Source organism: Glandiceps talaboti, chromosome 3 (assembly GCF_964340395.1).
Source record: "Glandiceps talaboti chromosome 3, keGlaTala1.1, whole genome shotgun sequence".
Lineage (NCBI taxonomy): Eukaryota > Metazoa > Hemichordata > Enteropneusta > Spengelidae > Glandiceps > Glandiceps talaboti.
Window position 1 is genome coordinate 29,092,615 of NC_135551.1, and position 27,476 is coordinate 29,120,090.

Below are 27,476 nucleotides of genomic sequence, written 5' to 3' on the forward strand. Positions count from 1 at the left end.
AATTACAGTACCAACCCATGGCTTGAACCTAAGTGGCACAACACTTTTTGTATATTACTCAACTTCTTGGCAAGAATTTGATCCATTGCAGCCTATGTACCATAAGATTGAATACTGCACATAGCAACCTGTATCCTACCAGTACCAGGTACCCATTTATACAGCTGGCTTGACAGGCACAATTGTGATTCATATCATACCCAAGGACTGTGTGCTCATGCTATTAAAACATTCACATTACAATCTCTATCCTACCAGGTCCCCAATTTATAGAACTAGGTTGACTGAGGCACTTCTATTATCTTGCCCCAAGGACATTAGCCAATCTGAAATAAACAGTAACAGTGATACTCTGGCACCGACCACTTTGACTATTTGACCATCCTTGGTTTAGCTTACCATTCACTCTACAAAATAGAACTGTAGAACTACATGCCTATACTGAATGGTATAGACTGTTGCAGGAAAGTGTGCCCTCTAGTGACATACATGCTCAGCAGTAAACTGCAATTTCTTGTCGTATGGTAGAAAATATGGTGGATTTTATACCCTGGTTGTCCTGAAAACTGTGGTTATGATGTAGACAAACCAGTTGACAAAGAATCCATAAACATACATTAGATATATCTGTTTCATTGTTTTGACTTTTTGATGTACACAAACTTGTTTATACCCGGTATATATTGTGTGTTTGTCTAGCCGCTATTGTAGCTTCTCCCTTTTTTGATAGCACCCACATAAACAAACATGCACTCAGCTATACATCACACGTTGAACTCTTTGAAACGAGTCCTGAAAAATAAGGGTGTCTGCGGCAATGTAACGCTAATATTTTCAAAATAGTGTTTTCTGTTTGTACCGCAGTCATTTATAGCATCCATATCAAGTGTTAAAGTATACTGCTTCATTTACTAATTGACCACATGAGAAAGGCCACATGCTAGGCTTGTAAATAAACCAATCGAAACAGTATACTTTTACACTTGATATGAATGCTATATGTGAGTGTAGCAGAAGAAACAGAGAAAGTGCTTTATTTCAGTGTTACTTGTTGTATTACCCAGTAATCTAAGAACAAACTCACAGGCTATTGCAATTACCCATGCACTTAGTACGTATACACTACCCAGTCAGTGTAAACAGCGACTAAAGGTAATATACACCAATTTATTTACATCGGCAGAGTATAGGGCCCATAGTCTCAGTCCATAAATATGTTATAACGATAGGAAAAAGGAAAAGACAGTCGGAGGAAACGATAGTTTTGATGGTATGTAAAAAATCATAGAGAAGAATAAGAAGGGCACTCAGGCTTATTGGTTATGTTTTACGAAAACAGACAAACAAAGAAAATATACAAATAAATTAACAAACCAGCAAACCGTAAATAAATAAAGAAGTAAATAAATAAATAAATACTGACAAGCATCAACGAGAGAGTAATTTAAAATCATTATCAAGTACAAGAATTACTATATGTTTTCCTATATGAAATATGGTACCCCATGTACAATTGTAACCGTTTCGCATATGAGAACATGCGGTAATTCCGGGGGTAATTCTTGTTGTTGGTACTGATTTTTACTTGTAATTACTCTTTTGTTGATGCTTGTCAGTATTTAGTCATTGTTTGTTTATTTTTAAAAAAAACTTTATTTGTTTGTTTTTGTAAACATAACTATGCCCGAGTGCCTTGTGGTATCACCCATCATCATTTTTACTGTACATTGTATTCTATACTGGTACCAGTGGCAGTACTATACAATTTACAAATTACACTATTGAAAATTGTAATTTGAAAATACCACGATGAAAATTCAGCGAATAAGCGGAATATGTAATTTAGTTTTTTGCTATATCAATTTATTTTGTACAACGGCAATATCTTTGTAAATAGCTACGGAACGTCATGAAATAACAAATATATATAGGTATATACAGGCGCGGCAGAAATATGTATGCTGATATAGCGATGCAGAAAGCACGTTGTCATGCGAAGTATTGTCCGACAACGTAAACTTTCGGTTCCAATGTACATGTACGTACACGGGCCGGCCCCCGGGTACGACCAGTGACCAACCATACCTAGGATTGGAGGGGACATATCTAACCATTGGAAGAGCGCAGCTGCCAGGAAGCGCGGGAAATAATGACCTTTGGCCCGGTCTGCCCTGCACTTGCGTAGAGGAAACCCCGTAGGATACACAATCTGTCACTCACGCGTTACGCCATTTTGTTGTGTTCATCCGGATCTGTACTTCTTTTTTTCTTGTTTTTAGCTGTGAAAGTATTTCAGGTGAGTCAATATTTCAACCTATACTTGTACAGAAGTATACTGAATATTTTGCGGAGAAAGGAAAGTGACGTCTTTTACATGCATGTCGTTGTTTTCACCTCTTCAAGTGAAAGCATGCGTTTGTGCATCTACCACGAAAGACCACACTGCCATTTTGACGATTTAAAAAACGTGCTTATTTCGGTCTACGAAATCACGTTATTTAAGCATTCTTCCTCGTCAACAACTATTTTCTATCACAGCAGCGTATTAAATTGGGCAATATTTGTAAATTAGTAATTACGCATCGCATGAATCTGTGCGTTCATTGATATGACGCTTCATGCGTCCCTTTTTCAACATAACAAAGCCGGTTAGCGTCATGCAAAAAAACATTGCAAGCAAAGCGTACTATACGCGCGTAAGGACCGAACCCAAACAGTATTTTCACTATATTTACGGATATCCTCGATGTCTGACTAATTTAATCTCACCGTTTAGTTAGCTTGCATTTCTTCCTGTGGGACAAATTATTTGTGATGATTTAAATATGTTTTACCGCGTGGCATGCTCAGTAAATGTATTGTATGAAAGGGCGACATGTGACAGCTTTCTTTTGTGTTCGCCCGAAGACGCCTGACAAAAGAAATTATGTCCGTTATATAATACAAGGTTTAAAACGTATGGTATTGCTGTACAAAAGTTGTAAATTTGTATTTCTTTCAGCGTCGAATTATGCTTACGCAGTACAACTTTCTTCTAATTAACGAAATTGGGTTCATGGAAATAATTCATTTGGATATAGGTCAGACAATCCGTACAGATAGGGGTCAACAAAGCGCCCACATGGTCGGCGGCCGCGGTTTTGCCAACTTTTGGTTCAGATTTTAGAATTAGATATTTCTTTTTGTGATACGCATTGCTTTGAATTTTCAATACTACACTGCTACAGCACAAATGTTTGTTTACACAAGGATGGTGATCTGAACAAAGCTTGTCCAATCTGAGCTTGATAGTGGTTATAAACAAACGTGGCTTCAACATGCCACTTGCCAATTGACTTTTGATCTTTGTGTTTGAACTGACTAAGAGAAATAGGTGAAGTTATAAAATTGTTTGTATTTGAGAAAATTGAATCGTCTGATATTCTGTGACAAGGATCATCTTATATAGATATAAGATTATTATAATATAAGGCTCGTGATTGCTAAATTATTAGACTGACCTCATCTTGATCATAAAAGCTGATTTGTAAATGTATTTGTGGTGGTATTTGTATTCAAAGGTCTAGCTAGCAGTGCATTATCCTATGTAAACACTTGACATCAGAAATACTCCAACATCAATGGATAGTTGTGTACAGAACTAATTCACCAAACAAAAAATATTCCATGTTAGGCCTAATAAAAAAGTCATTTGGTTCCGGTTAGTTTTTCACACCCACCCTAAACTTTTTTTTTTTGATTTTTGAGAAAAAAATAAAATGAAGTCTCACAAGAAATGGTGGATGCGAAAATTGACATCAACTTAAAAGACAATATAAAACTGTTCTTCCAATCTGTAATGGATGTACATCTGATGAGAAGTAACCAATAACACAGAGACCATATGGAAAACAACGGAAAACATACCTACCTAAACTAGACACTCACATATAGAAAAACAAATTTAAAAAATCTACCTACCCGACTTATCTAAAATTGAATGTAATCGGAACCACATAATTATTTTTTTTATCTCTTATCATCGCCAATACCATGTAGATACCTTTAGATACACCAGAACTTCCAGAATTATATTTTTGTCAAATTCATTAATTTAGTTTATTTTAAATATGACAGGAGTGAATCATGGCTGACACAGAAATGGGAGCGAATGGGGAGGAGATGCAGCAGGAAGAGGTGCAAGGACAGGCTACAGACCAGGAAGAACCTATGGAATCAGAATCCTATACACGGAGTGAAGATTACCAGAAATTAGTCGATGCTGGTCTCAATGAAACAGTGTCAGAAGCTCTTGACAAAATTTATCAAACACCAGGTAAGTCTGCACTGAAGATTTTCATTTGAAAAATTTACATTTATGAACAACAATAATGCATATAAAGATCTGAAAGATCTGACAGGATCAATTTGGGACTTACTGTTTTGTCAAATACCATTATTTCAGATCATCAGATGTGCTTTTACATGACACTATGTTTACTGATCTAGTATTTGTGAACATCTAATGGTGTTAACAGACATCTTGGGTTACCTGTTTTTCAAAAGTTGTTGATCTGCTGTCAGCTATTGAATCTTCAAATTTGTGATAGGAATGTTTTAGCAATCACTTTTTCCTTTAGAGACCGGCCTATGTTTATAAAAGTTGAAGTTGTGTAGTTTCTAATGTTGTAACACTTGTCTTGTGGGCAAATATTTAATTGGAGGTTAGGGGACATGGGACTACCTTGAAAGATGGGTAGCAAGTGGTTAGATAAGTTGACCAACATCTGGACCCTTGGGTACTTTCGGTTTACAATATGAACAAAGGAACAGAATGTATCACACTATTTGAATGATAATAGTGATTTTATGACATCACTTGATAATGTAATGCTCAGTTATTAATTTGTTCACCTTGTGAATTTCAACTAATGTACTACACCTAGTCCTGTGAAAACCAGTCAAAAAGTAATAATATAATTTATAAATACTTATAGATAATTAAGTGTGATAGAAATTAACATAGCTGAACATGTTACGAACAAATGAACATAGTATTGATAGAATACAGAACATGTTTATTCTTTTTGAAAAATAACCATCTCAATTTCATTATTTTACAAAAATGTGTCGACAAATATATGCTAATTCAAGGAAGCTTTCATTTGTTTCACTCATTGCTTTCACTCGGCAATGTGATCAGATATGCTACCATTTACCAGTAGTCTAATTCACACATATTTATCATCTCAAGCTCAAAAATAACATATTTAGCATGTTGAAGGCATTCATAAGAAATTGACCTTTGACCTTGATGGGGGGGGGGTGCCAATAGTGTGCTTCTGAAGTACTTTGACTACTTTGTAAACTGATATTGTAACAATGAATGAATTACAGAATGTGTAATATGGTACACTTGTATATATCATAAACTTGCAAAATGATTCATAATTTTTTCTGACCAGGCAAGACATCTTTTAACCAGCTATAGAAAATGGGTTGCTGTAGAATGTATGCAAATGTTGTTGAATGTTAGTTGACAACCTGTCAATTCTCTGAATCTACAAAACAACTTTTTTGAATTTGATTTGTAGGATACCGAGTTGTGCTTTTGTGAAATTGTGCTTTTGTATAAAGAAGTAAAGTGTATTTGATAGTCGAGTCGGTGTTCTTGGGGTGGGGGTGGAGGGTTGAATAAATTATGCAAATGCACCACTTTGCTATCAAATCATTTGGTAAAGAACACTGCAAGTTGTGTAATTTAAATCTTCTGTATTTGGTAGTCGTTACTAAGATCTAGTATATATATATGGGAGGGAGGGGGGTTAGTATCTGACTGCTGGTAATCTGTTGATTTGGCAAAACATTTATAATCACAAGTTAATCATATATTAATCATATACCTAAATCACAGTTCACTAAGTGTCACTTGGACATCTCTTAGACTACAAATAGGAAATTGAGAATACAGAGCCCTCACTCAAATTGGGGGTATCATCACCTTATAGTTGCAATTCTTACAGTCAGTTGAAGTTTGAAGTGGGCACCCTTGTTGTTTTATGACTAACTAAATCGATAGTCACACAGTGAAATTACTTTCCATGTTTTATTTTATTTCACCGAGTCAACAATAATGTGAAATGCTAGACTTACAATGACTCCCTGACCAAAGGATATAACACTCAATGCACATGTGGCGCATACCATTACTAACAGGGACATGTTGTTCTAGGTACACAACAAATAGGTATACAAGAATAATTATTTCATTGTATAATCATTCAAATATATCAAATAAAACATGTTATTTGCTATCACTCAGTCAGCGTTGAATGTATTATTGTGTTTATTCATAAAGGTTTTTCAAACAATTTGTAGTAGAAGCCTTTCATGAAATGAAGTTGTCCAAATGACACACAGACTTACTGTTTTTTCTCCAAAGTTGCTGAGAGTTTGTACACTTGGCAAGTAAATAGTATAATTGGTACATTATTTTTTCAACCTGTTACTTCCATGATAGCAATCATTGACTGTCACCTTGGTTTTTCCAATGACTTAAAAGGGTGAACAATACCAGTCCTTTTGTCCCTGGGTATTCTGTAGAAGTGTAAATCAGGGATGTTTTTTGAACTTTTTTTGAGCAGATGAACTTTTTATCGTAAAGCAAATATTTTGATTGTTTTGTGCATTACAGTTAACTCAAATTACCTATGTCACTAAGTAAACATGTATACTGAGTGAAGTCAAAAAATTAATTTTAAAATGAACAGGCAAGATATATATTCCAGTGATCAATTACTGCAAAGTGGAGATCGACATGAAATGTAGTATAATCATAGTTTCTCAAATATGAGTGGTACCTTACTATTTTTAGAATGGTAGGTTCCTCTGATTTCTTTGAAAAAAAAGGAAATTGTTGAACATAAATAAAAGAAAATACAAAAGTTTAATTATATTATCTGTTTTAACTAATATTATGATAAAGTTTTGCAAGATTACTACAAGTTTGTTACATAATTACCTGGTTGCTTTAGTAACTATAGTTCCAAAACCCTGTGTTACTTTGAATGTGTAAGCAATTCTTCAACCAAAGTCTATAGGTGCTGTACTTATTTTGCTTCTATGTATTATTAGCACTCAGTGGGCATTGGTGGGAGGGGTTGTTCGACCTGCATCTGTGTACACACAGTCAACAATAACTTAATTTCAACCAAACTACAAATGCTATAAAGGGTCATCACTTGATTTTGTGACCGGTGACATCATGAAAATGACAGCCATGATTGTGAAAAAAATAGACATTTTACCTCTTGTCTCAAAAAGTTTGATACATATGGACACTGTTTATATGTCACACTATCAGGGGTAAGCTTTCTAATGAGACATTGATCTTTGACTGCAGCTAATGTTTTATAGGTCAAATTGCCAGCATTTGTATTGTAACTTATGAAGTAGAAAATACAATCTGCTGCATTCAAGTGTCTACTGAGTCTGTATTATCAGAGGTAAGCATTCTTTAACCTTGACCCCCCCCCCCCCCCCCCACCTTCAAGTCAAGTAGCAAATTGCTCAATAACATGAAGGTTTGTAATTTGTATCTAGAGACACCATTCAAGTGTCTGCACATTTATAGCGGTATGATTTCAAGGTAAACACTATCCTTTGAATGTTACCTTTCATCTTCAAAAGCAAATAGTACATTGACTGGGAGATTTATACCCAAGAGACACACCATTCAAATGTGTATACGGCACATTTGAAAGTGAGTCTACTATTTATATGCCGAATTTTGACCTTGACAATCATCACTAAGGTCAAAGGTCAAATGTAAATTTCTATGGTAACTTTGTTAATCACGAGCAGTAACCTTTCTGACAAGACATTATTAATTCATGAGATATGCATTCATATTCAAGGTCATTTTGCAATTTACATAAAATGTTTTGCACATGTAGTGTGGACATATGATTGAATGTTTAGCGTGACTGACCGGGAATCTGCAGGTTACAGGTTCCAGCCACATTGTTTCTGAATGGCTAAAACTCTTGGGCAAGATTTGAACCATTATCGTGCCTCAGTCAGCCACTTTGTGTAATTGGGGACCTGGTAGGATAGAGGCAAGATTTGAACCCTGATTGTGGCTCAGTCAACCCAGCTGTATAATTGGGGACCTGGTAGGATAGAGGCAAGATTTGAACCCTGATTGTGCCTCAGTCAACCCAGTTGTATAATTGGGGACCTGGTAGGATAGAGGCAAGATTTGAACCCTGATTGTGCCTCAGTCAACCCAGCTGTATAATTGGGGACCTGGTAGGATAGAGGTCGCTAATAAAGGCTACAATGATTGTATGCTCCCCAGGGAGTTGAGGAAAGGGCCATTGTGCTGCTATAGATCTGTACCAAGGGTAAAAGTTGTAAAGCGCTTTGAACACAGAGTGGGAAAGCAATATATAAAAAACAAAATTATTATCATTTATTTATGATAATCCATGTGTATATATCTATACTTTCAGGTGAACTTTCTTTTCAATAACTGACCTTTGACCTTGACTATCAAATCTGTAGGCTCAAATTGTGATTTGCTACAAAAAGTGTAAAAACCATATTTTTTATTTCATTTGGACGACATTCTCAGTGTATGTTAACATCCTTATCATCAGTGAAAGGCTTTCTAGTCCGTAACCTTTGTCTCCTTTATCAATGGCTTGTACTATGTGTAGTGATGTCCACTTATTCCTGTAGTGTATTTTGATCATTTGACATCACATTGTCATGAGTAGAAATTGCTATGCATGATGTTATGAACTTGAGTGGATTGTAAGACAATCTTTCAGACATCAATATAATCCTCTTTCTCCTTAAGAAGTATTTGTTTGTATACAACAAGTACAAATTGGGAGAAAGGATTAACGCCACAACATAATTTGGGAGGGAAGGGTGGGGATTCCCTGTCTTTCAGTGTGGAAGACTTGTTCCAATCAATATTGGTGAAAGCTATAAATTGCAGTAGTCTGTCTCCTCTTTATTGTAGTGCATGTTGTGTTAGTTCACTATTTTATGCCAGTGAGCAAGTCACTAGGAATTGGTGTTGTGATTTCAAATATTTTTCTGAAAACAGATTGACCCGTGCAGGTCATGTTGACCTTCCTAAGGAGGACATGTTACTAAACATGCTGATAACTCTACTCTGAGAAATTGATATCTATTTTTCTGTCTTAGAGCTGGTCAAGATTTATAGCCTTGTCCAAATATCTAAGAAAGGGTCTTGATGTCAATTTGACGTATGTCAGAATTTTAAGGAACTTGAGAATGTGTCATATAAATAGTGCTTACTTTGTAGCCTGTAAGGTCCAGGCATTGTTTTTGTTGTTATATAATAGGTAGGGTGGTTAGTGGTTACATAAGTGGACCAATGGCTGGAACTTTCAGACTAACTACTTGAACCCTTTTAGGAAGTGTTCCATTGTCTCTTCCTCCATACCATACCCCCCCCCCCCCCCCTCCCCATCTCACACACTTGAATGCCACATGCACTGCTCTGTTGGTGAACATGTTCAAGCTTGGTTTTCTTGTGCATCATCACATACGAGATCGGTGAACACCAAATTACATGTAAAGTTCATGATCAGTGTTCTCCACGGATTGTTTTGAAAGCAAGCCTTGCAGTGTGGATCATTTACATATTTATTCATACATGTAATAGCAATCACTTTTGTCAGGAAAGCTACAATTATTTCAAACTAAATGTACGGAGACGAGTAGACTTAAAAATCACTAATAAATTTGCATACATGTGTATATGGTGTCACATCTGGGCAAAATCTCATGATACGTGAGACGTACGCTACTTGACCAAAGGATGCAAATGTTCATGGAACAGTACGGGATGTGGGAGACTATGACAACAGGGCTCATGACTGATATGCCAGGGCGCAAAACACTGCAGGGTGCACCCTGCTAAAACCCCTTGTGGAGAACACTGATGATGATCACCACAATTAGGTATTACCAGAACTAAATACTTCAAATATCCTGTACTTCAGAGGCTTTTAATTTTGGAATTGGAAATTGATTTTACCAATAAATTGTTGTCATGGAGTAGAGTTGTATTTATGTCCAGGAATTTCATTCATGTTCCAGTGATTTTGTAAAGTTATAACATACTCTGAACTCTGAGTTGTCCAATGTATTGAATCTGTTGTATTTTTACTTAATTTACAGAAACACTCAGTCATGGAGAATTAGATGACAGGGCGCTTGAAGCTCTCAAAGAACTCAATGAAGAGGCAGCACTATCAGTTTTGAAACAGTTTGCAGGTAAGAATACAAACATTATACAGTGGTAGTCAATTTCTCCTCAGTCTAGTGCATGTAGTTGTGTTATTTCACTACTTTATGCCAGCGATGGTTGTCACCAGTAAGTAATGAAACCAGATATTGTTTTGAAAACACATTTAGCCAATACAGGTCATGTTGACCTTGCACAGTCGAACATGTTACTACTGATTACTTGGGAATTATATTCTATTGGTCTGTACCACTTAGCTGATCAAAACTGATATTATTGCATATTGATAAATTGTAATAGTCACTTCACCTGAATGTCTCTTGATTTCTTTCTGTGAGCCTGGGACTGTATGTACATTTTGAGATATTTAGATATTTTTTCAGATATTGGTCACAAGAATTGACCCCAATCTAGTTATTTGCAAACTATGATAGACACAAATTCAAACTATTATTGTTGCATTTTGTCAAAGTACCTTGATGTGTCCTGCAATCAAGATAGTGTAAACACTGGAAGTCACGTAAACATGGCCAATGTACTAAGTTAGAAATAACGTTGAATGTGGGTACCACTTGAGAAAAAGTCTATTAGAAATGCCACCCTACCCTAGCAACAAGACCACATCCATAGCAACAGCCAAATGATGGAATATCGCAAATATAACATCAGGGATTCATAGATAAGTGAAAGAACATTCAAAAAATGTATGTTATGTCTAGCAACATAACAACAGACAAATGATAGTGTATATTTCAAAGATAACAACAGGGTAGGATAGGCAACTGGATAATCATTCAGCAAATGAACACCTATACCTAGCATGGATCAACATGTTGGTAAACATTTTTAAAAACTGTACAGTTGTTCTAAAACTCAATTGGTGCGACTTTTATTGATTTTGTATTGCTCGTCATTCTCGATATTGGTTTGGTAAAACTCTGACCAGTTGACTGCTATGACAAGTCACTCACAATCTTCAAATTGTCTTTCAGAGAGTGATTTGTCACATGTTAACAACAAGAGTGCCTTCCTTTGTGGAGTGATGAAAACATATAGACAAAGGACGAAACTCAAGCAAGCTGCAGCAGCTGATGCAAGGCCCGGCCCTGATGAAGCTAAACTAAAGGTATTGCAGTTATTTGAAGTCTAGAAATCATTATCGTCCTTACGTTAGTTTGCAGTTGCCTTTTTTTTTACTGAAAAAAGTGTGAAGTTTTCATATCCATTTGTATTTGGTCAGTCAGATTACATAGTGTGCCATCTTTTTTTCTTTGTTTGAAATGCAATATGTTACTTTCACTGGTATTACTGTATACTGTGGTGTTATTATATGTACCTATATTAAATTTTTAGAATTGGAAATCAAATAGAGGGGTGGATTATAATTTGGATGGCACCACCCCACTAGAAACTTGTGAGTAGCATGCTTTCTTTTGTTATTAGGAAATTTTGGACAGAACGGGTTATTCCCTTGACGTAACCACAGGACAGAGAAAATACGGCGGACCACCACCAGATTGGGATGGACAACCACCATCTGGAGAAGCAGAGGTGAGGAAAGGAAACCAAAGTGACAGAGTAAATAAATTAGCCTTTTCAGTAAATTGAGGAGATAATTTTGCTTTTATAATGGCAGAGGATGCATTTCTTATGGGTTTGATAAGACTCGTGAAGGATTTTGCAGATAGATATATTCGTTGAAGGTGAAATTTGCATATATGCTGCGAAAATAATGACAGCGTTCTAGTTGTGAGCAAGGTCATTATTTGTTAAAATGTCACCTTCCAGGTATATATCTCCAAGCAGAATTCCAAGCAGGTCTTATCAAACCCAATTATAATATGCTGAATTTGGAATATACAGAAATAAACAGTGCTGCGTCTTTCAATCTAAGCCCATGCAGGGTAATGCATGTGAACACATCAGTTAGAATATTTTATCATAGCATGTGTGTCGTGACTTATTTTGTTTACAATTGAATTCAAATCGTCATATTAATGATTGAAATATTAAACTATATTCTATATCAATAATTCAGAAAAAAAATGAGTATTTTTATTCCAAACCCATAAATGATATAGTTGCTCAACATTCTACCCAAAGGCAAATGGTTTATTCCGTATCTTGAAGTGTAGATTATTCAAGTTCAGGGATGTATCATGCAGTGCAAATGATGTAGTTCAAGGATGAAGTTTTGTATCTAGAGACGCCATTCAAATTTTAAATTTAAAACTCAGTTACAAAGACAATAACAAAGATGACTTCATGCATGTTAGAGAGTTGCAATGCTACAATGTGACTAATTTGTTTCATTTTCTTTACTATTGTTTCTTCAGCAAGTTTTTGTTGGCAAAATACCAAGAGATATGTTTGAAGATGAGATTGTCCCATTGTTTGAAAAGTGTGGCAAACTTTGGGATCTTAGGCTTATGATGGATCCAATGTCAGGTTTAAACCGTGGATATGCATTCGTCACTTACTGTACAAGAGAAGGAGCACAAGAAGCTGTCAAACAGGTATGGTATCAATTTCTCATCACCTCTCACTTTGTTTACATTAGTCGAAAGATTTTGTGTGTTTGCTAATATTGTGTGTCGCAAAAAATGTCTTGGTCAATGATGCATCAGTTTTGGTTAGAGGGCACTTTTTTTTTTTTTTGATCCCAAAACTAGTAACTTAACCTTTTTATTGACATCTGTCTCATTTAGCTTGACCACCACGAAATCAGGAAAGGAAAACATTTGGGTGTGTGTATATCGGTAGCCAATCACAGGCTGTTTGTCGGATCCATTCCAAAGACAAAGTCAAAGGAAGAGATTATGGACGAATTCAACAAACATGTTGGTAAGTGTTGCTGGTATTGTTAATTTGTTTAAAGGAAGGTTTCTTTGATAAAGATTGTATTACCTGACAAATGACAAAAAGATCCAGTCTTCCAATGCTGGTGTTTCAGTGCTTGTCTTTGCTCTGTTGTGAGGCGAGAGAAACTTGTTGAAAAATGGGTTTTCCTGTGTTCCTTAGGGATGTCTGCTCTAGTCGTAACCTAAAAGTTTGTTTGTACAAGGAAGAACTTGATTGGATCTGTCACCTTGACTCACTGCCTGGTTTAGCATTAAAAAGTTATGTTTTCTCATCTCTAATGATTATTGAATTACCTTTTTTTCTACAGGTGGTCTGATCGATGTTATTATTTACCATATGCCAGAGGATAGAAAGAAAAACAGAGGTTTTGCATTCTTACATTTTGATTCACACAAGGCAGCTTCTCTTGCAAGGAGGCGGTTAATGAGTGGTAGAATTGAAGTATGGGGTAACTCAAATGTCACAGTTGACTGGGCAGATCCACAAGAAGAACCCGATGAGGAGACCATGTCTAAGGTATAGTACTGTTTATTACATGGTAATGTCCTCTCTGAATTCAAAGAATTGACAAATTACGTATTTGAACCCACTGGGTCCCACATGGTAATTTGTTATCCATAAAAATCACAGTTATAAAACAGAACGGTTCATGTGAGAATCACCAACAATGGTCACCATGGAACATTATGTGCATTTTTATTCTCAAATTTTACATGGCAAGGTATCAGAATAAATTTATCAGAAATGGATATTTGAAGGTGTTACATCTTCAAAGTGCAAGATTTGCACATGTGTGAAGCAGGAACAGACCAGTGTGAAATATTAGTGTACAGTTGCACTTCAAGAATAACCAGAATATCTGGATCAAACTAGTCCAAACCTTTTAGGTTGAGAAAGAAGAGCGTTGCTAGTGAAATTTGAAGTAAGGTTTCTGCATTGGTCAGCAGTTTGTTTGAACTAATGAATTGTTTCCCCCTTGTTCTGCAGGTCAAGGTACTGTATGTGAGGAACCTGACACCCACTGTCTCTGAAGAGAAACTTAAACCAATGTTTGAAGCCTTCGGTCCAGTTGAGAGAATTAAGAAACTCAAAGACTACTGCTTTGTACATTTTGAAGAGCGAGATCATGCTGTTAAAGCTCTGGAGGAAATGAACGGAAAAGATGTTGATGGAGCCGCACTTGAGATTTCACTAGCCAAACCACCCTCTGAAAACAAGAAAAAGAAAGAAAGACAGCAAACTAGGCAAATGGGACGACCAAGGTGAGTCTGCTATAAATGCTTCTAACCTTATTGTGCCTGCATTGTTACAATGTGAGACCTTTCGCAAAGTTCATTTTGATTGAATGTAAAATGATAGAAGAAATGACATTGCCTGTAGTGTTAACGATTGCCGATAGAGGAAGTACAGTATGTATGCGTTCCAAAAATTTGTTTGCTGGCTAAGATTATTTTCCCAGTTTTTGAGATTGAATGATTGCACTTGATGGCTAGTGACAAATTTTTCATTAACAGAAGGTATAACCTGTTGGCTCCTTTCCTTATGTTTGTAATTTGGTGGGCAGTGTGTGGATGGATGTGATTACCTTGTACGTCTGTGTGATTACCATTACAAGGAGATGGTTGTGTTGTGATGCCCAAGGCATAAAGGCTAACATAAATTTGTGTATGCTTTCAGGTGGGAAGATAATTACATGCCACCAGGCCCTAGAGGCAGAGGTGGAATGGGACCAATGCGTGGGGGCCGTGGTGGATATGATCGCGGTGGATATGACCGTGATTATTATGGATATGGAGGTGGCTATGATGATTATTATGGCTATGATGACTACCGTTCCTCCTATGAAGACCCCTACTATGACAACTACTATGGAGGTGGTGGTGGTGGTTATGGCGACAGACAAGATTATGGTGGTTATGGCGGCGGTTATGGTCGTGAAGCCAGGGGCCGTGGTGGTTTCCGTGGCAGTGGTCGTGGTGGTGCTCAGCAATCCCAGCGTGGTCGTAGTGGTTATCCAATGCGTGGTGGTGCTGGTGGTCAAGGAAGGGGAGGACGTGGTGGTGGTGGCGGATTCAGAGGTGGCCAGCAGGGAGGCAGAGGACGTGGTCGAGGAGCTCAAGGTGGTGGACGTGGTCGTGGTGGTGGCTTTGCTGGAAAGCGCAAGGCTGACTCACAAAATGCAGGTGACTCGAAACGCCGCTTTACCCAAAATCAAAACAGCCAGAATTGGGGAGCCCAACCAATAGCACAACAGCCTTTGGATCAGGATTACGGCAGTGGTTACGGGTATGGCTCTGGTGGTGACTCTCAATGGTATCAGGATTCCTTTAGCCAGCCTTGGAAGTAAATCCTCCAAAAAACAAAATTATCTTATCATTCATGCCATCACTGATGCGGCCATTTATTCATTTTGGGAAATGTCTACACAAACACCATAAAATAAAGCCATAGAGATGAAATGTTTTCACGTCATCACCATCAGAGAGAAATCTGCATCAAATTGACCTGCCACGCTATTTGATAATGCTGTCTCTAACACCAAAGGGGAATGAATTCTAAATTGCTATCCTATCTGACTATGAGGCCCTAGCTGTGCTTTACTACTATTTGGAAAGTTCTCAGATTTCTACATATCTGACCAGTTTTGATGCCATTTTAGCCAAGATGTGAAGATTAACTTTCTGAAAGACACAGACATTACAGGCAAATTCCCTAACACCAGTTTCTACAGCGAACTAATTAAACTCTCTATATTACTCTGCAACCTTAAAAACTCTAAAATAGAAAGACCCTGAACGTTGGCACTTTACTTTTGAAATCAAGATGCTTCTCTTTGAAAACAAAATAATGAGAAATATATATAAACATTATTTCAACTTCAGTGGAAAGTTTCATAGCTCTAAATCTGTTGATGTACATACGTGTTTAGTGGAGAAAATGTAGACGGCCTTTTGTAATAGATTTTGTTAGCTGTCATAGACACTTGTGTGAAGTTACAGGTAGTCTAAAAATTATCCTGGCATTTAGTAAAAAAACATTTATTCATTTAAAATTATCTAATTGTGGAATTCTTGGAATTTATTGATAATCTGTAGTTATTTAGTGGATCCAATGTGTATTAGTCATGTCTATAGGCTGACAGAACATTATGAACATCCTTGCATTATCCTTCAAATTTGAAATATGCCCAGTGACAGTAGACCTTTCAGTTTTAGTGCCGAAAAAAAGTAGTATTTTTAAAAAACAAACATTTATGAACAGTTTTAGCTTGTTACTGTGTGTCCTATATTTGATGTTCTTTGCAACAGTGTGATATTTTTTTGCGATATTTGTAGACTTTGGAAACATATTCCTAGGTTGTTCTCTGTTTAGTATTTTACCAAAAAGAAAGTGAACCACGATATTTGACGTATGTCCAAAACAAGTGCAAGGGTCAAGATTTGTGATTGGCATTCTGAATTGTACGTTTCTTCTGTATTTCTCTATTCAATTGTTACGTAAACCAAATAAAATATCCTTATTAAATTTCGGTGTTACCAAAAAAACATATGCTAAAAGAATCCCCATAATTCCACTCCATGTAGATAATGCACATAACATGTTAGTAATTTTAATGTTCCAATGTATCATTCCCTATTGGTTGGTGAATGGATGCCCCTTCCCCGGCCCTGTATGCATTTTAAATGTTGTGATGTTTTAATGAATACCACTTCGTACATCTCTTGGAGGAAACAACTATGAACTTTGACAGTTTTCTTAATGACTGCTTGATTTATGTTTTTTTCTTAGGAAAAGTTGTCCTAAGAATGAAATTATCAGATTCTCGATATACAAAAGATCTAGTTGAAGAATTTAGTTTTGCGTGCATACCTTCAAAAATGAAAAGATTAGTGATCAGAAGTGTGCATAAGGACTTGATCTCTTAGATGTTTGTACCATTTGGAAGTTGAATAACTAAATAGAACATAGTCAAAGTGTAACGGTTGGATTCCTCCAGGTAGTTTAATTGCACAAGGCTTTCTGAATTCCACATGGCTTTCAGTTAGCTCTTGTTATTTTCATATTGTCATGTTTTACGTCCTAACTAACTTGAGTTCTTTCTTTTCTTTTCTTTCCTCCCGCTCTCTCATACAAACCCAATATCTCCAAAGCACATGAAATAAAAGAAAAAACAGAAAAAGATTGATAAGGAAAAAAAAAAAATAAAGAAAAGGAAAAGACTGCAAACAGCTCAAACAAACAGTGCAAATTTACAGCCGTCCAAGGTCCCTTTGGACATTATGTTGCACAAAATTGAAATATGCATTTACAGTTACAGGGATTTTAATGTCTTTATTGAAAGCGTATGTTTGACTTGACACTGAAACAGAGACTGTAGTCTCACAAACATTGCAGAGTACACTTGGCTCCAACCAGAACTATCGTACAAAAAAATATCAAGTGGAAGTGTTGGCCATTTGTCTGCATTCTGGTAGCAGAAACTTCATTTACATTTACATTTGCCGTTGTTCAAGTTTGCCAACTAGTGAAGTATTGAAATAGATTAGTTGCTCATCAAGTTTGCAGGTTTGGCAAATCGGAACATTGCCTGAGATCAAATCAGAATCTGAATCTCAATCTGAATCTGAACGTTGCCTGTGTGGCCAAGTTTGTGTTTCTGTTTGGCACTCGTGTAGAGAGCATAACTCAGCTATACAGGTGCCACCAATCCTCGAGCAAGGAGGCTGCGGCCGGCTGGAACCCTTTGGGGGCGTGGCCTGGAACTGCCTCAACACTGCCTGGACGAGAGAAGTGGAAGAGGCATATGTGCTGCAGGTGACTATCCCTTGTGCCTCGTGTGAAAGCTGATAAGAGCTGAAATTATGAATGCACAATATTTTCCTGTAAATTCTCACAAATGCCCTTGAACAACTTGGGGTAAAGTTTCTGTTGTGAATCTAAATCTTTGTCAAATTTATAGAGAAAGTGAGAGTAATTTCTTGTGCAATAGTTCATTTTCGTTTATCACCATTTCGGAGAAATTTCCATTGAAATTTGTCTTTGAAACAGTCATAATTTCAGCTTTGTTGACTTCCATGCAATTATGAGACTAATCAAAAGGGGTCGTCAACAGCAATTTCTTAACATAGGCTTAAATTCCTCAAAGGGAAAGGGGGACTTGTTTCATCAATTCAGTCCACAGTATTTTTTATATGGTTGAGAACCCTGGTCAATCTGGTATTTTGTAGTGGGGAAGCCAGGGTTGATACTTGCTGCATGTAACAAATTACCAGTTTGGTAACGACAAGACTACACTAAAAGTGCTGTTGTGGGGAACTTGGATACAGTTTACTTGCTTACCCATAACGTTTGGGTAATGGCAAAGATGATTGAAGTGAGGAAAGTAGACAGGTTTTACTTGATGCCCCTGAAAAATCAATGGTATGTGACTACATTGGAAGTGTTGGGGAAAGGCGGGTTGATTTTTCTGGCTGCTAATACCATTGAAGTTAGGACACAGCCCAAACTACACAAAAAAGCTGTAGTGGGGAATGGGAGTATATTTACTGCTGCCCATAAAAATTAACAGGTTGGTTAATACAAAGACCATAGATTTGGGTAGGTGGGGTAGATTTACTTACTGTCCACAACAAATTACCAGTTTGGTAAAAGTACTGAAGTGTGGGAACGTAAACATATTTTACTTGCTGCCCCTTTTATTCATGGTGTGATGTTGAAGTGTTATAGTGCAGAAGGCAGCAGATTTTACCTGAAGTTAATGGTTTGTTATCTACAAAACTACTAAGAGTGCTGTTGTGGAGAATGTGGATTCAGTTTACTTGCTGCCTGTAACAAATTAACAGTCTCAAAACTACCAGGACTACAGTAAAAGTGGGGAAGGCTCACAGATTTTACTTCTATACCCCTAAAAAATTAATGTGTGTGACTACATTAGCAGTATTACAGTGGGGATGATGGATAGATTTTACTCGCTAAGAACGGATTAACAGTATGTAACTACACAGACAACGCTAAAAATGTGGGAGTAAAGAAAGGTGTGAGATTTTACTTACTTCCCTTAAAAATTCAACAGTCTGGTAAACCACAAAGACCACACTAAAAGTTTTATTGTGGAGAATGCCTGGAGATTTTAGTTGTTGCCAGAAATAAATTAACAATTTGTTAACTACCTGACAACAGTAAAGGTACTTTTGAACTTGCATTTACAATGCAAATATGTTTTGTGATCATTCAATTTGTAGCATTCAATGTTTAGCATACATCACAATGGAAATGAGTTATTGCCCAAATGCAATTCTTAAATGAACACATTTTAGCTGTTAACTCCTGAAAACAACTTCTAAGCTATAATGAAATATGAAACTAGGGTTTTATGGTAAAGACCCAATTGGCATAGCGGTAAAAAAAAGTTAACCACGTCAATCCCAGCAATCTAAACATTTACATGACAATAGTTGTATGTTTGGTAAATAAATTGAGTCAACCAAATTGCAAGTCTGCTATCCATACACTCCCATGGCAACAATTGTGTCTATGGAATTTTCTAAAAGAATCACTGGACCAGGTGTAAAAAGCAGAAACTAACGAACCAGCAGTTTCCACCTAACCCAATCCTGCCCACTGGGATTCCGATGCAACACCTGCACCTTTTACATCAAATATTTGTTAATAAGACAAAGTAATTTGTTCAGAAAGAGTATATTTATATTTGTGTGAATCACATATGACTTTTCCTAACTAACTCCAGCAGTAGTTCTATGTGCCAATAAAAGAGCTTTGAGTGCAGTGTGTCTGTAGGACTAAAGATTCCAACCTAGAAATGAGTGGGTTGAACCTAAAATGAATACAAAAAACTCAATACAGAAATGTATAGTTGGAGACTGACCATCTTTATATGAGAGGGTGGTTGTGGGATTAACTCTCGACAACATTAATGTTTTTGTATTGCTTTCAGGATAGCCGTTATAGCCAAAGAGGTGGATATGAAAACGTTGCACAACATTATATTGTATATTTTAACGAACTAGTTGTTGTCAATACCATCTCGCAGGAAAAGGGAAAAAGCAGTTGATGTGCCATCTGCCCAGTAACATACACAAAACTTTGTTAACCAATTCTTCAGAAGATGTTGAGAAACTAGTGCACATTATTAGCTTCAATCGTACAAGAATTACTCTTGATGTTAGGAAAATTGTTGCAGATGCTGTTTGAAGGATTTGTCCTTAATTAAAGCAAATTTCCAACACAATAAATTCCGAGGGAAAGGCATCTTGCCATATACATATATACCAGTTACTTATGTATGTGCACATGCACTTCAAAGATTGATGACAATAGTCGATTTTCCGGTTCCTATCCAAGATGCATTGCGCGGAAATGTTGCTTATGTTGTTACATTTAGTCTTGTTTTGTCTTTATTACGTTTGAAATAATATTTTCGTCAGGAAATGATGGAAAGACATGTTGACCTCTGATTATGAGGGATTTTAGAGAACAAAGACTGAACATCATCAATAACATAGGGATTTTTTACGGGTGAACAGGTGACAACCATCCCCCTGAGTAGCACATGCAAACCCCTCTGCATACACAATGCATTGTATTGTATGGAGAAATACGCAGTGAATCTTTGAACTGGCGACAGTTTTGTTGAAAGCTAATAACACAAATTTAGAGAGGTCATTGAAGTGGAAATGGTGACAGTGTTGAGAATTGGACTGTACAACAGCCATATTGTGAAAATTGTATTACACTTGTTATCAAATGCAAAACTTTCAAGATAGTGACCTTGGCATTGAAGGTCAACTAGGAATTTGCACTCCGACTATTTCCCTCAGGACACAATTAAAGTGTCTGGACCTATATTTATAGAAATAAGCTTGACTGACCCTTCAAGGTCAAATAGCAATGCTCAATAACTGGGGGGAAGTTTTGAACCTAAGAGATCACCATCCAAGTGTCTGCACGTACATGTATACTGATTAAAGTCTCCTTTCAGGAAATACTCTGACCTTGACCCTTATTTTCAAGGGCAATAGAAACATTCTGAATAATTTTTGAAATTTTGTTAACTTGGACACTTTTCGACTGGCTACAAGTTTATTCAATTTCTTTCCAGCGTGGCATAGATTCTGTGTACTAATGCCAGTAATGGTGGGCATATGCGTGTTCCGTATTTTCACAAACATGTCAAATTTGACTGACATGGCAATATCTGGTGTAAAAATCTAATATTTGTATGAACATTAGACCTATCTTAGACCGTAACCTTCGTGTTGAATGTCAATAGCAATCCATTTCTGATTTCTATCGAAGTTTGTACGGAGGTAAAACATCCACGAATCAATTTGGTGCACACACTAGTATCACTTTGGACTGAAAAGCAGTCTCATTTGTCATAAAAATTCACACTGTAGATTTGTACTCTCTTCAGAATATGTAAAATGAACTGTACTAGGCCCTAATTAACTCCCAATAGGAGGGGGCTATTCCATTGGATTCTGTCTGCACTCTTATTTCTCAGACATGCACTGGTCCATTCCAACCAAACTTGGCACAAAGGTAACAGTATCTGAAACAATATATATGTCATTTAAGTACTTGACCTTGACCATTATGCCAAAATGGCAGCCATATTTGTAATAAAAAGGAACATTTTGCCTCTCTGATACATATAGACACCAATCAATTGTCTACCCCACAGTATGAATGGTAAGCTTACTATTGAGACCTCGACCAACATTTTCAAGGTCAGATCGCCAAAATATAAAATAGAAACCAGTCTATGCAACCATGAGCCTTGATAAAAAGAAACTTCATGAAAGTAACTAAATTTAAACAAGGAGTGGGTACTCCAAAATCCGTACTATGAAAGTGTACACAGGTGGTACTTCAAAATCTATACTATGGAAGTGTACGGAGGGGATACTTCAAAATCAATGCTATGGAGGGGATACTTCCAAAATCCATGCTATAGAAGTGTATGGAGGGGGTACGTCAAAATCCATGCTATGGAAGTGTATGGAGGGGGTACTTCAAAATCCATGCTGTGGAGGGGGTACTTAAAATCCATGCTATGGGAGTGTATGGAGGGGGGGTACTTCAAAAATCCATGCTATGGAAGTGTACGGAGGGGTACTTCAAAAATCAATGCTATGGAAGTGTATGGAGGGGGTACTTCAAAAATCCATGTTATGGAAGTGTATGGAGGGGGACTTCAAAATTCCGTACTGAGTTCCCTAACATCTACAACTACTGTTTTGGTCAAAATATTTACCATCAGTTGTCAAAGGATGTGATGATGTTTTCTATAGTAAGTATGGCCATACATATCCAAAGTGTAACTGAATTTATTTTCTGGCTGTGACATTAATAAATGCAGTTTGTCTTGAGATGTCCAAAGCAACTGTATAAAAAGGTACCAGTAGATTCAGTGGCTCTGGTAATTGTTCATGACGATGTCCATACTCAACGAAAAACCCTTTAAAAAAGCAAGTAAGGTCATATTTTCTAATTGATACTTTGGGCTGCAAAACTAGTTAAAGCAAAAGTTCTTTTGGTCCCCTAGGAAGTGTATGGAGGGGGTAATGAACAAACCCCTTACATTTGGGGTACAATACAACCCATAACACCAAAGTAAAATGTTTTATGTATGTACCATGATTGTTTATAGCATCAATATCAAGTGTAAAAGTGTACTGTTTCATTTGCTAATTGACCACATTAGAAAGACCACAGGGAAGGCTACTTAGCCGAAAGGGCTTCAGGGATTGAAAGCCGTTCATTTCACTACCAATTTTAACAACTCGGCGGTATATGGGTAGATGTTTGTAATTATGATACAATCAGAATTGTTATTTGCCTTTGTTGTGATAAAACTTATGGGTGAGAGTCATATCTAAAAACTAAAACTGTCTGTACCAATATTTTCAGAGGTAGTGGGTGGTATTTTGTTGCCAAATCTTTGTATACAAAGACCATGATCAAAAAACCTGATAGCAGACTATTCATTTCCCATATCACTGACATTGTTGTGATACTTTTTGGCTACGTAAAAGCATCATGTCTGCAAATGTGTCAAAACAACACTGCTTCACAACTTTATTCAATGTTGCAGAGTATTGTCACAATCAACCACTCTTACAGCTACTGTATATCATTGGAGTGTGATTGTTGCGCAAAGAGCACAGAATGTATTGTTTTCATATGCTTGTATCCAGTATACTTTTATGGCAATCAATTTAAACTACAGTTTAAAAGTTGAAATTATAACATTTTGTTCCATTTGTATTTGAATGGTGAATCTCATCGAAATGTTTGGTGCAACGATGATATAATATGACGATCGTGAAACGTGAAGTAATTGTTTCAACTCTCTGAAACCGTCATCTAGTGTTCTGGAATGATGTATAAAACAAGAAGGGTTGGTTGTTTGTCAGGGTAAAATCCTCAGAATGTAAGTGAAAATATCTGTCTATCTCGGTAGTCGTCATGTAGTAAGTATGACCATAGTATACATGTAGTACACACAAATCCACAGCATAACTGGCAAATGTGCATCTTTTCAAAATAGAATTTGACATGGATGACCCATGATAAAAAAAAGTGGCCATAAGACAATGTTTACCTGCTAACTAGAGACAAATCTATTTTACAAGGATGGGAACGTCATATATAATGAGGTAGACAGTGGGTGACAGTGATGGTTTCAGTATTCTAATGAAAATCAGATGAAGAAATGGGCAGGGTATCTGTTTTGTGGTCAGTGGATTTACATGTAGTAGGGGACTTGTAGACAAGTGATACAGTAAGTAGATAAAATACCTTAATTGATTCCCATCTTGGTTGGATTAGCCTACCTGCAGTCTTCGGGCGTGGATGATGTTATGATGTTATTTAGCAACTACAACATGACATTTTCGATTCGTACATCTTCCTCACCTTGTGTAGTTTGAATGTTGTAAAATAGAATGTCCATAGCTCATAGTATTGAGGAGCTGACATTTGGGAATACTCCCATCACCAGATTTTCATTAACCTATGGACCATGGACATTTTGTAATTCCATATTTTGACGCTATTCTTATCCTAGCAGTGCCTACAGGTATTTTAATGTGTCTTGTCTAGAATCCATGCTGTTATGGAAAGATGAAGGTGTGAATATTTTGGTATTGACAAGATTTTTTGGTGGGTTTGAAATACACAGGCTTGACCTCTGTAGAAGACAAGCTCTCTCTCCACACAGCCTGTGAATTCTGTAATGAATACTCAGTAATTATGACCTCTGTACTTGTAGGCTGGAGCAAGTCTTCTCTCCATGCAGCCTGTGAACTTGGTAATAAAGATGCAGTAACTTTTGGTATAATCTCATCAGTAATTGTGAAGAAAAAATAATTAAACTTGCGAATCCCAGGTCAACCTTTTTGATCATTTGTACCAAAGGTCACACATCCTGGTAATTTGTTACAAACTAAAATACTAGTAGGCATCTTGGATTTAATTCATCCAATCAGCTTCTACGCTGAAAATTTATTACAGAGATTGCAGGCTGTGTGGAGAGAATGTTTGCTATGTTAATCATCAGGCTAGTTTCACTTTCCAAACTCTGTGACTATACTTCTTCAGTAAGTGTGAACAAGCAGCAAAGCAGCAAGTGGTGGTGAATGTGACTTGTCACCTTCTCAAGGCTTTGCCGCTCTATGTTCTTCAGAATTAGGAAGACCTGTAGTCTGTAGCCTGGCAAGTGAAACTACAATCGTGCCTACTACAGAGCTAATACAGACTAAGAACACAACACAACACAACTTGATATATTCACTGATTGATAAATGAAATGTATTTGTACCTTTCAGAGAGAGACGAAGAGGACTTGACAGACATTACTTCATTGACCTACAGCTGAATACACACAAGAGACAAAGTTATATTTTTTTAAATACTGGCAATTTTTTTACGGCAATAAACAATGCAAGTGTGATTACAAAACCAATGTATTAAGACTATGCCATGCTTAGCCAGCAGCATTCACATATTAACATCTACAGCTGAATTAACTTAAATTTGTATAGCATCTAAACGTCACACTGCAGCTAAGTTGAAGAATTCCTTGCAATGTAGCTCTATTTTGTCAGATCTAAGGTGCAAAAAGTAACATTTACTCTTTAAAGGTTCCTGTGTGATATCTTAGTAAACTTTGCTCATCAAGAGTTACCTACATACTACCCAATATTTTTATACTGTAAGAAGGGAATGTATCACGACAAGAGGCTGCTGTCCTGGGGAACTGGACATGTGTATGAAGAAGGTTCCTTTATATCAAATGTATTTACTTTGGTTGAATAAGAAAAATAACTCAATGATATCTGATAATACATTGCCGAATAGCATTCACATTTTATTCAACTGCCAAAGTGGGCAATTTGCAACTTGAAAACTTGTACTGTGGTGATTTTGTGATGAGAAGCATGGCAATTGAAAAAGTCGATATATAGGTAAACTGTGAAATGCAGTAGGGGATAAAGTTCCATGTTTTCCACTACACGCATAGTGTATTACAGACTTTGGACACTATCATAAAATGACCCTACACAGTATCGTACAGTTTATGTAGTAGGGAGTATGGAATGCATTTGACAAGACCATGGAACTCGATGCTCTCTTATCTAATGGACCAAGTCATAATTATCTTGACTTTGTAGTCTTAGAAAGAATGATGGTGTAGAAGCCACCTTTGTATAGATTTCTTTGTACATGTTTAACAGTTCACTAGAATATCAACTCCCCACAATCAAGGCATACAGCTCTTCTCTGGCAATGCAATTCAAATTTTGATCTCGGTCCAAAGCTGCTTATCCCCCGAAAGGAAGTGTTTCATTCCATGGCATACCATACCATAGAGTAATTCAAATTGTGTGTATTTATAGCATGGATGTTTATTAGAAAGTCTGTTAACACACATACACAGACTTAAATGACAGACTGATAATTCATAAAATTATGAACATAAGCAAATTTGGGTATTAGATCACCTCCCAAACCATTCAATTCAATTCAATTGAATGACTTTATTGTGTATATAAATGCAGAAATTTGTCTTTAGGCTCAAAATAAACAAATGGCATTACATTACATTACATTACATTACAGTACAAAGATTCCTAAGGTATGGTCCAATATCAAAAATAATGGCATGAAGGGTAACAGATCCTTGATGAGATAATCCACACTCCTTGCTTTCTGGTCCACACCAGTCCAAACAAAATGAAGCATGTCAATGGCCAATTACTACAGAAATAGAAGTAGATTTATTTGACAACAACACCCCCCCCCCCCCCTCCCCCTCCCCCAACAAGACTTTTGTAGCAGCCTGATTATATATGTGCATAGTGAACATAGTAGCCAGTATGTTAGATGCAGTTTGATTTACATAAAGTATTTTTAATATGTCAAGACTGCCGAGGTAGGTATGTAAGCTAACCCACCCATTGCCCTGGAATGGAAATCATTATTTTGTAAAATAAAAAGTGAAATACAAATAGTTGTGTGTTTGTGTTTGTTCCCACCACACACTTGTGTCGCAGACTTTATTTGTTGGTTTGGTTTGTTGAATGGATGAGGTAGTGTCTGGAAAGTTCACCTTGTTGCTTCAGTCAAATCACTCAAGAAAGTGGGAGAGTATATTGTGCTTAAATGATTGAAACTTATCTCTGAGATTAGCCTTATGTGTGAAAATGTGTGATTGCTTACTGACCATAATGCCTGTAAAGATGTCACCTGAGCACCACTTACAACATAGACAGTGGAGGGTCTATGCTTACAATAAGCTTTGCCTGTGAAGACGTCACCTGAGCACTGCTTTGCCAGTGGAGATGTCACCTGAATATGGCTTAAAATAAGCTTTGCCTGTCAGGATGTCATCTGAAACAAAAAGCTGTTCATCTTGTGGCCTATTCTGAATGTACGGTATAGTGTCCGTGTGTGCGTGTGTGTGTAGCAATTATTGTCATTGAAAGAATGCATCAATAATTACATGGAAGAAATTTCACATTTAATCAAGTGAAATACAAAGTATTTTGACAGGGGTAGCCTGTCTACATTGGTGATAAAATAAGGGGAAAAGAGCCTTAACACCAACTAATGAAAGTTAATGTCGAGGGTAGAAGTAGGGGAGTGGTTCAAGAGATGAAAATGTGATAGAGATGCTGAAAACCATGAAGTGTGGAAGACGGTCAACCATGATTGCCAATGCATAATGGAGGCATGATAGTGAGAGAGAGTCTCTGGGGTAGGTAAAACAGTCAAGTATGCAAACAAACAAGCCTGCAAGACAATTGAAGATCATGACTCC

General features: G+C 36.8%; 1 protein-coding gene and 1 long non-coding RNA gene across 3 annotated transcripts; both read left to right on the plus strand.

Annotated features, from left to right (window-relative positions):
• Positions 1-2,183: 2,183 nt before the first annotated feature.
• LOC144433435 (heterogeneous nuclear ribonucleoprotein Q-like) lies at positions 2,184-16,654 on the plus strand. 2 transcript variants are annotated; one of them, XM_078121753.1, is made up of 10 exons: positions 2,184-2,296; positions 4,117-4,315; positions 10,201-10,296; positions 11,260-11,393; positions 11,711-11,845; positions 12,604-12,783; positions 12,976-13,111; positions 13,437-13,645; positions 14,117-14,391; positions 14,807-16,654. In XM_078121753.1, the coding sequence occupies exons 2-10, from the start codon at positions 4,126-4,128 to the stop codon at positions 15,474-15,476; spliced, it is 2,025 nt and encodes a 674-aa protein (XP_077977879.1). In that variant the 5' UTR covers positions 2,184-2,296; positions 4,117-4,125; the 3' UTR covers positions 15,477-16,654. The 2 variants fall into 2 exon arrangements, with proteins under 2 accessions (XP_077977879.1, XP_077977880.1); XM_078121754.1 differs by having other exon boundaries at positions 11,711-11,818.
• Positions 16,655-17,150: 496 nt separating this feature from the next.
• LOC144432749 (uncharacterized) lies at positions 17,151-26,447 on the plus strand. Its single transcript, XR_013480739.1, has 2 exons — positions 17,151-17,944; positions 24,982-26,447. It is a non-coding gene; the product is annotated as an uncharacterized LOC144432749 (long non-coding RNA).
• Positions 26,448-27,476: the final 1,029 nt, after the last annotated feature.

Excerpts from the sequence above, each read along its gene's own strand:
- LOC144433435 (XM_078121753.1), top strand. The coding sequence starts at position 4,126 with ATGGCTGACACAGAAATGGGAGCGAATGGGGAGGAGATGCAGCAGGAA. Across the intron at positions 11,846-12,603 it reads AAGGAAACCAAAGTGACAGA|CAAGTTTTTGTTGGCAAAAT; the intron begins GTAAATAAATTA and ends TTGTTTCTTCAG. Across the intron at positions 13,112-13,436 it reads CGAATTCAACAAACATGTTG|GTGGTCTGATCGATGTTATT; the intron begins GTAAGTGTTGCT and ends TTTTTTCTACAG.